A 12,938-nucleotide genomic window follows, 5' to 3' on the forward strand; every position below is an offset into this window, starting at 1 on the left:
GCCACCGCGCCTGGCCCCACTTTTCTTAGGCATATATTTGAGAATGGTGGAACACTTTGCCCAGCTTTGACTATTCACATGTGTAATCGACAGAAATTCATTGACTTTTTCTGTACCCTGGGCACTTTGCTAGGCACTGGGGCTAGGCTCAGGGATAACATGGTCCCATCCCACAACCATCATGCAGTTTGATGGGGGTGGGGACAGCTCGGCAAGGAGACCCTGGAGGGAGTGGGGCAGGTAGCAGGCCACCCCTGGCAGGCTCCTCCACTCCGGTGTGTCCTTGATCCTCTGCTCCTGGAGAGTGGTGTAGTGGTGTAGAGGGGAGGGGGGACACAAAGGCCAGTTGCCACTGACCATTTGATCACTTATATATAAACAAACCCTGAAGAAAGTATTGGCCAGCTCTATGATAACTCTTGCACTTATGTGTCCCTTTAGAAGGTCACTAAGGGAGTAAAGTAGTTAGTATTTCTTTTGCATGGTTGTCCTCAGTGGCGGCATAAGAGAAGAATTAACCTTTCTCTAATATAAGTCAGATTATTCTGTTATCCAAAAGAGTCTAGGAAGTGATTCATTAATTATTATTATTTATAATAACGGGGTCTCACTCTCACCCAAGCTGGAGTGCAGTGGCAAGATCTTAGCTCACTGCACCCTGTCTCCCAGGCTCAAGTGATCCTCCTACTTCAGCTTCCCAAGTAGCTGGAACTACAGGTGTGCACCACCACGCCCGGCTAATTTTTTTGTATTTTTTTTAGTAGAGGTAGTGTTTTGCATGTTGCCCAGGCTGGTGGAACTTCTGAGTTCAGGAGACCAAGGCGGATGGATCATCTCTTGAGCCTAAGAGTTCAAAACCAGCCTGAGGTGCTGGGATTATAGACGTGAGCCACCATGCCCAGCTGTTCGTTAATTTAAATGAAAAAGAACACATGGCAGGTTCAGAAGGATGAAAGTTTTCTGTTTATTTGGGCTCTGGGTTTCTGTTCCCTCTGGACCTACCTATTCTCAGCCTCGTATTGCTGACTTGCTGTATTAAGCCTCACGTCTTGAGGTTGTCTCTTTTCCCAACACTGGTTTAGGCTACAGAGAAAAATACCTCATGTACTGTTTGGTGCTGGCATTCGTAATCTGAAAACTCTCAAATAACCCTGATCTGCCCGGATGAGATAAACTGAGAGCAAACACCGACTGCCAGACCCTGGCTACTCAAGAGAGGATGGACAGCAGCCACAGCACCCGGGAGCTTATTAGAGACACAGGCCCAGGGTTCACACTCTGCATTCCAGCAAGACCCCAGGTGATTCAGTGTGTACACCAGAGCTTAAGAAGCACTGGGCTAGGCGGGTCCCAGCCACCTGCACTTTTCCCAAGTGTGGAGAGACGCACCCCAGGATGCCCTTTGTTCTTGTCCATTCCCAGTTGCCCGAGGCACATGCCTGTCAGTGGGAGTGAAAGCTCCTTGCTCCCGACACCCTCCAGTGCTCACTGACTAGCTCATCCACTTTCCTAAAACTCAAGTATACATTTCCATAAGTGTCTGGGTCAAATTCAACATTTGTCAAAAACAGGCTTATTAAGTTATGGCTGAAATACAATGAATGATACATATTTAAAGTATACAATTTGATACGTTTTGACATTTGTATCTACCCGTGAATCCATAGCCACAGTCATGATAATAAACACCAGTCACCCACTGACATTCTCCGTGTCCCGTCATCTTCTCCCTGCCATTCTTAGGCAGTGACTATCTGCATTCTGTCACTTTAGGCAAGCTTGCGTTTCCTAGAATTGTATATACACAAATGGAATCATACACCGTGGCCTCTTTTTTGTGATTGAGATTTATCATGAGTACTTTCTGTACTGTATCAATAATTTCTTATTGTGGAATAATATTCTATTTGAATACAATACAGTTTATATGCTTGTTGATTTTTCAGAAACAAGGGGTTGTTTCTACTCTCTCACAGTTGCATAGGCCAGAAAGCTCTGGGCCAGCCTTTTCTGGTCTAAGATGTGATTTCAGGCAGTGGTGGAGTGGGCATCAGACAGCCGCTCTCCACAGCCCAGTGCCCCTCCCATGTGCCCCCTTCTCATGTGCCCCTCCCATGCATCTCAGAGGAGCCTTCCCGAGAAGGGACGCCTGCTCTCCCAGAGTCTGCAGGCTAAAAGGACACACTGCGGCCTTCAGGAGCTACCATAGGGAATCTCCGTCCCTTCCTGCTAGCAGACCAAGACATGGATCCATGAGATGACCCTGCCCATGGCCAGCAGCTGGATGAGCCGCTCGCCTTTCTGTGCTCTCCCTCCTGTTACTTACAGAGTTCTTGCCTAGTATTGCCAGCATCGGTGTCAGCCCCTTGATGGGCAGGAAGTCTAATGCTGGTGTCTCGCAGGAGCACAAAGCCTCCCTGGCCCAGCCTGAGTCTTTTCTCAGGGAGTGGGGAGAGCAGCAGGTTTAGGGTGGTGGGGATGCAGGTTTGTATCAGTGGTGTGTTCTTGGATGGCAGAGTGATTCAGGGCGAGGAAGCAGTTTCTCACCTGCTCCCAAGGTTGACCGTGGCCTCTCTGTGTGCCACGCAGACCCTTGTTTAGTGTCATAAACCACAGCACCCGCCTAACACTCCAGGAAATTATTTTTGTTTTGCAGGCACTCCTAGCAGGCATGCGGAACCGCGAGAACAGCTCGCCGTGCCAAGGCAATGGAGAGCCGGCCGGCAGGGGCAGGAGCTTGGGCTCTGTATGGCCAGGCGAGGAGGAGCCCTGCAATGATGCCACCACCCCTTCCTACAAGAAGCCTCTGTATGGCATCTCACACAAGATCATGGAGAAGAAGAACCCTCCGTCGGGGGAGCTGCTAAACACCTACGAGCTCTTCGAGAAGGCAAACGCCAGCAACAGCCCCTCGCCGCTGCGGCTCCTGAATGAGCCACAGAAGCGGGACTGTGGCAGCACCGGGGCAGGCACTGACAGCGACCCCAACATCTACTTCCTGATCCAGAAGATGTTCTACATGCTCAACACCCTCACATCTAACATGTCCCAGCTGCACAGCAAGGTGGACCTGCTCTCCCTGGAGGTGAGCCGCATCAAGAAGCAGGTGAGCCCCACTGAGATGGTGGCCAAATTCCAGCCGCCCCCCGAGTACCAGCTCACGGCCACGGAGCTCAAGCAGATCGTGGACCAGAGCCTGTCAGGTGGGGACCTGGCCTGCCGCCTGCTGGTGCAGCTGTTCCCCGAGCTCTTCAGTGACGTGGACTTCTCCCGAGGCTGCAGTGCCTGTGGCTTTGCGGCCAAGCGCAAGCTGGAGTCACTGCACCTGCAGCTCATCCGCAACTATGTGGAGGTCTACTACCCCTCCGTGAAGGACACGGCGGTGTGGCAGGCCGAGTGCTTGCCCCAGCTGAACGACTTCTTCAGCCGCTTCTGGGCCCAGCGGGAAATGGAGGACAGCCAGCCCAGTGGCCAGGTCGCCAGTTTCTTTGAGGCAGAGCAGGTGGACCCCAGCCACTTCCTGGACAGCAAAGACCAGGAGGAGGCCCTGTCTTTGGACCGGAGCAGCACCATTGCTTCAGACCACGTGGTGGACACGCAGGACCTCACCGAGTTCCTGGACGAAGCCTCCTCGCCAGGCGAGTTTGCCGTCTTCCTCCTCCACCGGCTCTTCCCCGAGCTCTTCGACCACCGCAAGCTGGGCGAGCAGTACAGCTGCTACGGGGACGGCGGCAAGCAGGAGCTGGACCCGCAGCGGCTGCAGATCATCCGCAACTACACGGAAATCTACTTCCCCGACATGCAGGAGGAGGAGGCCTGGCTGCAGCAGTGCGCCCAGCGCATCAACGACGAGCTCGAGGGCCTGGGGCTGGATGCGGGCAGCGAAGGCGAGCCTCCGCGCGATGACTGCTACGACTCCTCCAGCCTGCCTGACGACATCTCAGTGGTCAAGGTGGAAGACAGCTTCGAGGGCGAGCGTCCGGGCCGCCGCTCCAAGAAGATCTGGCTGGTGCCCATCGACTTCGACAAGTTGGAGATCCCCCAGCCCGACTTCGAGGTGCCCGGCGCCGACTGCCTGCTCAGCAAGGAGCAGCTGCGCAGCATCTACGAGAGCAGCCTGTCCATTGGCAACTTCGCCTCGCGCCTGCTGGTGCACCTGTTCCCCGAGCTCTTCACGCACGAGAACCTGCGCAAGCAGTACAACTGCAGCGGTTCCCTGGGCAAGAAGCAGCTAGACCCGTCCCGCATCAAGCTCATCCGCCACTACGTGCAGCTGCTTTACCCGCGCGCCAAAAACGACCGCGTCTGGACCCTGGAGTTCGTGGGCAAACTGGACGAGCGCTGTCGGCGCCGGGACACGGAGCAGAGGCGCTCCTACCAGCAGCAGCGCAAGGTCCACGTGCCAGGCCCTGAGTGCAGAGACCTGACCAGCTATGCAATCAACCCCGAGAGGTTCCGGGAGGAGTTTGAGGGGCCCCCGCTGCCCCCCGAGAGGAGCAGCAAGGACTTTTGCAAGATCCCCCTGGATGAGCTGGTGGTCCCCTCGCCCGACTTCCCGGTGCCTTCTCTCTACCTGTTATCCGACAAGGAGGTGCGTGAGATCGTGCAGCAGAGCCTCTCCGTGGGCAACTTTGCTGCCCGGCTCCTCGTCCGCCTGTTTCCCGAACTCTTCACTGCTGAGAACCTCCGACTACAGTACAACCATTCGGGGGCTTGCAACAAGAAGCAGCTGGACCCCACGCGGCTGCGACTCATCCGCCACTACGTGGAAGCCGTCTACCCCGTGGAGAAGATGGAGGAGGTGTGGCACTACGAATGTATCCCTAGCATCGACGAGAGGTGCCGCCGCCCCAATAGGAAAAAATGCGACATCCTCAAGAAAGCCAAGAAAGTCGAGAAGTGAAGGCCTGTGGCCTGCCCGGAGACTCAGGGTCACCGGAGGCTGAGCGATGGGCACCCTTGCGACTGAGCGATCCTTGGGAGCACGCCTGTGTCATCCACAGACAGGCACCTTATGTCCCTGGGGAGTGGCTTACTACATTTGCACACGTAAACACCCACCCACCTACAAGAAAGAAGCCTTGAGTTTGGTCTCTCGTACTTCTGTCCTGCTATGCCCTGGCGGGGCAGCCTGAGTGTGGGGAGAGCAAGCTGTGAGGGCAGGGCCCAGAGGATGGGGGTCCCCTCTCCTTGGCTGTGTCCTCCCCAGCCCCGCACAGCTTAACATACAAACTCAGCTACTCTCTTGCTCCTCTTCCCATATTTTACATCTTCCATTTTTATCCATTTTTTTAATTAAAAAGAAACCCTTTAAAAAATTTCACTGGGCTCTTTGGGGGCCATTTTACTTAGAAAAAAAAATCTTTTTTAAAGTGCCATGTTCGTGCACAGTGGCTAATCATAGCTTCAGGTGGCATGGATACTGATTTTACTGACCTTGTCTTTGACATCTGATTTTGGAAGAGTCGAGATGCCCCTTGGATGGCAGTAGAGGGGATGGAATAGCATGAAGTCCTTTATGACCATGTGCAAGTTTCCCTTCTGCTCTGGTGCCTGGGAAGCCTTCCGTTCAGCTTGGCCTGTCCTTCAGGTGCGCTGGTAGAATGTTGCGCCCACTCTGTAGATGAGAACACTGGATGATGATGATATGAATGTAGACAGTGTGGAAACACGTTCGCAGTGTCTCCATCTGAGCCATGTCCTTCCACTGCCCCCATTTCCTCTCCATACATGGTTGCTTGTTGGAGGGAGCAGACATGTTTCCTTGGAAAACAATGCGGGGGCTTTTGGCTTCTTGTTAGATTTAAGGGTGGGCCTCTTTGGGCTCACCATGAACTGTTTACTTTCCATGTATGTGTTTGTACATGATCCAGGTTCTGGGAGCTGTGTGGTGACTTCCCCAGACCTCAGTGTTAGCTCCTCTAGGCAGCACCACAGCCTCGTTCCGTTCCCCAGGGCAGGCCCCGGTCTGGGCGGCTCTTGGGGATACCAGGCATTGGAAGGACACAGGCCATCGCAGATGGGGCACCCGTGTCCCTTCCCAGGGTCCACTCTGAACTTTCCCCTGGGACCCTCTAGAAGGTCCTGCTGTCCTGCACCTGGCCGCCCCCTGCCTTGGGGGGCACATGTCTTCGTTCCCCACTGATGGGAATGTCAGACTCCTACAGGCCAGCTGCATGCTCTCCAGGAGCACCAATTGGGAAATTCCCCAACAGGTAAAATCCTTTAAAATGATACTTTTACCTACCTAACTTGGGGGCCAAATGCCTGAGAGGGAAAGGAAACAGTCAAATGCAAACAAGACATCATACTAGAGTCCTGGAAAATGAATCGAATCACACAGGGTGGTCCCAGAACCCCTGTGGGATGGCTTAATACTTTGCTACTTTAAAATGCAGAGATAATAGAAACAATCTGAATTTTCTTCATTCAGCTGATAAGGACTTCAGTGCCAGTGGCTGTACGACAAAATTTTGCCTGTACCCAGGAGCATTTTTTAAAATACAGGATTTTAAGCAATGTTAAGTTGCTGATCTAACTAGTAAATTTGCTCTCAAGTGTCATTTATAGATTATTTCTGTTGGAACTGCAGATTGAGAAAGGCACAGGGATTGAATGACTGTCACACACAGCTACTGCTTACTGAAAGCTACACACGCACTGCTTACTAAAAGCTGAAGTGAGATGAAGGGGGCCTACAGGAATAACAAGTTCACCTTCTTTGTGCCTGGAAAGAAGGGACTGGAGCGGCCAGGAGACTCACTTTCCCCCCTCGCTTGGGCCCTTCTCTATGCCTTAGTCTCTCCAGCACATGCACACAACATGCACACACACGTACCCTACCCAAAGACAGCTGTGGCTCCCTCCTACACCCTCCCCCCCCCCGCCCCTGCCCCACTGGTTGTTGGGGGCTGGAGCAGGGAGGTCCCATGGAATTTGTTCTGGTTTCTAAGATGTAAACAAGAGGACTCCAAGCCATGAATTGCCCTGCTTTCTAGAGGGTGGAATGTTGACCCTGCAACTTTAGAAGCACAATCATTTATTAATAATTTTTTCGAAACTCCCATCTGCCCATGTTAGAGAAATCAACAGGTTCTAGGAATTCAGTATGTCTCTTTCTAACCTAGAGCATGTTCAGTTTTTGGAAACCATATTTCAATGATTCTCTGAATGCCTTTCACGTGTAGGGTTTCTTCCTCCAGAATCTTACAGTCCCTTTCTGTGAGAGAAGTGGACACACCTGGGAACTATTCCCTCCCCCTGGACTGTCAGGAAACGCCTGCAGGGCCTTTTCCCGTCTGTATGGTGTCCTCGCTTCTCCAACCATACAGGTGGCTCCAGTGGGCATTTTTTTATTTTAAATTTTTTACATGAAGCAATAGAAGTACAAAATACTTATTTTTTCAAAATTTAATGTGCTCCATGAAACATGTTGGGAAGCCCTTTCCTTCCCCATCCCCCATCTAAATATTTGGTTTTTACTTGTTTTTTGAATTTTTTTTTTTTGGGGGACCTTGTATCCCAAGGACTAAAAAATTAGCACAGACACATTTGATGTTGAATGAACTAGTAAGTCACAGTAGGTGGTAGTCTGCATCAGTTTCTCTGTGTAAGTTTTTAAAGAATGTATGAAGATAGTCATGAATGTACTGAGTGTTCGCATCCTGCTTCAGTTCACCTTGGCTGTGTCTACACGACAACAAATGTTTGACAGGGAATAAAGTCATGTCTGGTGTCATTACCGCTAGTGTGCCCCTCCCCTTTCAGTGTTGGCCCCAAACCTTCCTTCCCTTTTATGTTTGTGGGGAGGGGACCACCTAGCAGCAACCATCAACCAACCAACCAATGGGATCTACTTAGTGGTGAACGGATTGGCTATTTAATTGGTAACAGGTGCTGGCCTGACCACACCACAGCGTGGCCACTGGGTTCTTTTAGAGACGGCCTCCGTTTCCAATGTTCCCCCCAAATGTTTGCTTCTTGCCCAGTCAAGAGGGGATCTCGAGACTCCCAAGTGGAGGTCGTGAGCTTGCACCCTGCCTGGCTGTAGATAGACTGTGTAGATATATGAAGTGGGGGTGGGGGCCAAGGGGCTATGACTGCTGTTTGGAAACACTTGCCTCCCGTAGATCCAGCCTTAATGTTTTTCTGACATCCTAGTAATAGCAGACCTGCACAAAGTGGATATCAGAGTTAATACTGTGAGGATACAAAATAATGAGAATAGTTTTACCAAAGATATGAAATTTCACATCATGTCTGCATTTTACCATTGATTGGAGTGCATCCTTAGAAAACTGAATGTAACAAAAACCCAGGACATTTTTGGAAATTGTATGCTCTCTAGCAACTTTGTGTGAATTTTTATACAAACACTGTTTTATGAGTTATATAAAATGTTATAAAAATAGAAAACATGGTCTCGTAACATGTTATTTTCTTGGAGTGCTGGTCTCAGAACATGTCTTGGTCTATTTGTCTTTCTGCGTGACCTCCTCACCCACCTCCCGGGGGGATCGTGAATGTTCCGGGGGATTTGAGGCTCTGGGTGTCAGGGGTACAGCTCACAGGATTTCAGTCAGGCCACAGCTGAATGAATGATAAGTTGCCAGATAAATCCTCCAAACCATTTCTCCACAAACCACTTCCTGGCCACGCAGTGGGAGGCTCGTTTGACCTCTTTTAACCTTTCCTGATCAGGTGCCAGGCCAATCCTGCAAAGCCAGCAGAGTTTTCATTTTCATTTAAACCCCCTTTTTTTTTTCTCTTTGGGTCAGATGGGTTTTAGTTCCCCTCCGCCACGCCCCAACCCTGGCTAGAGCGCAGTGGTGTCATCATGGCTCACTGCAGCCTCAACTCCCTGGGCTCAAGTGATCTTCCTGTCTTAGCCGCCTAAGTACCTGGAACTACAGGCCCACGCTACCATGCCTGGCTAATTTTATTCTTCTTATTATTATTGTAGAGATGTGACCTCACCATGTTACCCAGGCTGATTTCAAACCACTGGCCTCAAGCAATTCTTCCACCTTAGGCCCCCAAAGTATTGGGATTACGGGTGTGAGCCACTGTGCCACGCCTTATGTGTTATTATTTGTATAAAAGGATGTTTCTTCTCTTTGGCTAATTATAAATCATTAAACTTAATATTTTATAGTAAAAATTAGGCCTGGCATGGTTGCTCACGCCTGTAATCATAGCACTTTGGGAGGCTGAGGTGGGTAGATCACCAGAGGTCAGGAGTTCAAGACCATCCTGCCCAACATGGTGAAACCCCATCTTTACTAAAAATACAAAAATTAGCCAGGTGTGGTGGTGTGTGCCTGTGGTCCCAGCTAGTTGAGAGGCTGAGGCAGGAGAATTGCTTGCACCCCGGAGGTGGAGGTTGCAGTGAGCCACGATCTCGCCACTGTACTCCATACTGGACGACAGAGCTGGAAAAAAAAAAAATCTGGAATTTCTGGCCAGTGGTGGAGAAAGGAAAGAACAGGCATTGCTTCTGACTGGAATGGCACCAACATTCATTGAGTATATTTTATGTGCCAGACACTGCTAAGAATGGAACCTGGGTAATGTGTTATCCTTTCAAAAGCCCTGTAAGGTAAGTAGCATAATTATGCCTTGTTAACAGGTGAGAAAGCTAGGGGCGCAAATGGTGTCTACGTTATTTCATTTACTTCTCATAGAAATTCTCAGTGCTGTGGTCACTGTTATGAACTCGGTTTTGTGATAAGGAGAAGTTGGTTTCTTGCCCAAGTTCACACAACTGGAGACTAGTGGTGCCAGGAGTTGAACCCAAGTTGGTGCCTGATTTTCATCGTACCTGAGCCATGATACACAAGACTCAGATCCTAAAACAATTGCAAGTAAGCGGTGGCATCTTATCACTCCCATCCTCTAAGCCCCAGTTTGTCTGATCTTAGGAGCACTGGTTTTAGAATTAAGCTTGAATGTCAGCACCTTGGGAGCTAATGAGTGAAAATAATAGAATTAGGCCGGGCACAGTGGTTCACACCTGTAATCCCAGGACTTTAGGGGGCCGAGGTGGATGGATCACCTGAAATCAGGAGTCCGAGACCAGCCTGGCCAACATAGTGAAACCCTGACTACTAAAAATACAAAAAAAAAAAAAAAAAAAATTGGCTGGCACGGTGGCTCATGCCTGTAATCCCAGCACTTTGGAAGGCTGAAGCAGGTGGATCACTTGAAGTGAGGAGTTTACGACCAGCGTGGCCAACGTGGTGAAACCCCATCTCTACTAAAAATACAAAAATTAGCTGGGCCTGGTGGTGCACATCTGTAATTCTAGCTACCTGGGAGGCTGAGGCAGAAGAATCCCTTGAACCTGGGAGGTGGAGTTGAAGTGAGCCGAGATGGCACTCCAGTCTGGGCAACAGACTGAGACCTTGTCTCAAAAAACAAAACTAAAAAACAAATTATCTGGGCATGGTGGCACACACCTGTAATGCCAGCTATTCAGGAGGCTGAGTCAGAAGAATTGCTTGAACCTGGTAGATGAAGGTTGCAGTGAGCTGAGATCACACCACTGCACTCCAGCCTGGGAGGCAGGGCAAAACTGTCTCTAACTAAATAAAATAAAATAATAGAATTATGCAAATTCTAGATAATTAAAGCAATTGTGAACTTTTTTTTTTTTAAGAATGTGAAAGTAACTGCTGTGGACCGCGTTCCCTAGGAGCAGAGGCTGAGATTGAGATTATTAGGTAGGTGATTAATTGAGGGCGTGCTCTCGGGAGGAGGGACGCAGGGAAGGAAGGGGCTGGGCAAAGGCGAGATCTACGATTGTGGTCTCCGAAGCAGTCTAACTGCATTCTTTTCCACGAAGAAGCCCTGAAATGTGAGTTGTATGGCAGAATTAGTTCTGCTTGAGGCAAAGGGCTGGTGGGTCATTGCCTAAGGTCTTCCCTGAGAAAGGGGTAGTGTCCCGGGCTGATGGTTCCCTTCGGCCAGGGACGAGACTCCAGAGGCGCCGCAGTGGTGGTTAGCAGCCAGGGCGTGGGTGCCCGGAAAAGGGGTTTGGGTGGGATTACATCTACATCCGCCACTGCAGTGGGTCTCAGAGTTAATCTGCATCAGAATCACCAGGGAACAAGTTAAAACAGATTGCCATGCACCACCCGCGGAGATTCTGATGCAGTAGCCCTGGAGTGGGGCCCAATAATTTGCATTTCTTTTTTTTATTTTTGAGACCGAGTCTCGCTCTGTCTCCCAGGCTGGAGTGCAGTGGCGCAGTCTCGGCTCACTGCAACCTCTGCCTACTGGTTTCACGTAATTCTCTTGCCTCAGCCTCCGGAGTAGCTGGGATTACAGGCGGCCGCCGCCATGCCCGCCTAGTTTTTTGTATTTTGTTAGCAGAGATGGGGTTTCACTGTGTTGCCCAGGCTGGTCGCGAAATCCTGAGCTCAGGCAATCTGCCCGCCTCGGCCTCCCAAAGTGCTAGGATTACAGGCGTGAGCCACCGTGCCCAGCCAAAAATTTGCATGTCCAACAAGTTCTCACGTGATGCTGGAAATGCTGGTCCTGGAACCACAGCGGGAGAACCAAAGCGCTATAGGTAACTTCCTAAAATGTGCTGTGTGGCAGAGAAACTGAAAGGCTAGCATTTTCCTGGGTAGTAGCAGTAGATCTGAGCTGAAATATGTGGTTTCCTGTTGTATTCAAATAAAACTGACTGCTTCTTTAAATCTTAGCTTAGGAAACTAAATCTTAGCTTTCAGGTCGGTGGGGAGAGGCCGGTTTACGAATGCTTCAGCATCAGGGCTTATGGGCACTGGTCACCTGCAGCACTTGACAGAAGGTTTCTTCACGGGGAATGCTGTCTATTGATCTTATTTTAAGGAGTAAGAATTCATTTGTTCTTCTAAAGTCTTTGTAATCCTGATGGTGAACTGTGTCCCTAACACACACACACAAAGAGAGAGAGAGAGTGAGAGAGTGAGTCTTGCTCTTGTGGCCCATGTTGGAGTACAATGGCACAATCTCAGCTCACTGCAACCTCCGCCTCCCGGTTTCAAGCGATTCTCGTGCCTCAGCCTCCAGACTAGCTGAGATTACAGGCACGAACCACCACGCCCGGCTAATTTTTGTATTTTCAGTAGAGATGGGGTTTTACCATATTGGACGGACTGGTCTTGAACTCCTGACCTCGTAATCCGCCTGCGCCTGCCTCGGCCTCGCAAAGTGCTGGAATTACAGGTGTGAGCCACCATAACTGGCTGATATATTATTTCATTTAATCCTTAGAGAAACCCAGTTTACATATGGTGAAATTGATGCTTCCAGAGTTAAATGTATTAACCGAGGGCAAATAGCTGACGGAGCTGGGGGCTTCTAACGAAGGCCAGGCTGACTCCACAGTTTGTGCTCTTCATTTCTGTGCTGCCATTTATGTAGCTGTGCAGAGTAAATCACTTTATCTTTCTGTCTAGTGGTCCCTGTGATTTAATTTAGGGTTTTGCTGACTGTCTTAGTGAGACAGTATAACCCAAGACACTGGCCAGGTGCAGTGGCTCACGCCTGTAATCCCAGCACTTTAGGAGGCCAAGGCAAGTAGATTACTTGAGGTCGAGCCCAACCTGGCCAACATAGTGAAATCTTGTCTCTACTAAAAATACAAAAAATTAGCTGGGCGTGGTGGCGGGTGCCTGTAATCCCAGCTACTCAGGAGGCTGAGGCAGGAGAAACGCTTGAACCTGGGAGGCGGAGGTTGCAGTGGGCTGAGATTGTGCCATTGCACCCCAGCCTGGGCAACAAGAGTGAAACTCTGTCTCAAAAAACAAACAGCCCCTCCCCACCACCCGCCCCAAACCGGGAAACGTTTCAATGCCACAGGAAATAAAGTAAGGAATGCAATAAGAATATCTCTGCCTGTAAGGCAGTTGATTCATCCAGCCAATGTATTTGGAGGACCAGCTATCTGC

General features: G+C 50.2%; 1 protein-coding gene across 2 annotated transcripts in view; it reads left to right on the forward strand.

Annotated features, from left to right (window-relative positions):
- BEND3 (BEN domain containing 3) overlaps positions 1–8,415 on the forward strand; it is a 46,696-nt gene extending 38,281 nt beyond the window's left edge. For both annotated transcript variants that reach the window (XM_032275127.1, XM_032275126.1), the window contains one exon: positions 2,657–8,415. In XM_032275127.1, the coding sequence (XP_032131018.1) occupies positions 2,657–4,903 (2,247 nt within the window). In that variant the 3' untranslated portion in view covers positions 4,904–8,415. The remainder of the gene's footprint in view (positions 1–2,656) is intronic.
- The last annotated feature ends 4,523 nt before the right edge of the window (positions 8,416–12,938 follow it).

The sequence above is a fragment of the Sapajus apella genome, unplaced genomic scaffold (assembly GCF_009761245.1).
Source record: "Sapajus apella isolate SASKATOON/1434 unplaced genomic scaffold, GSC_monkey_1.0 scaffold6, whole genome shotgun sequence".
NCBI classification, from domain to species: domain Eukaryota; kingdom Metazoa; phylum Chordata; class Mammalia; order Primates; family Cebidae; genus Sapajus; species Sapajus apella.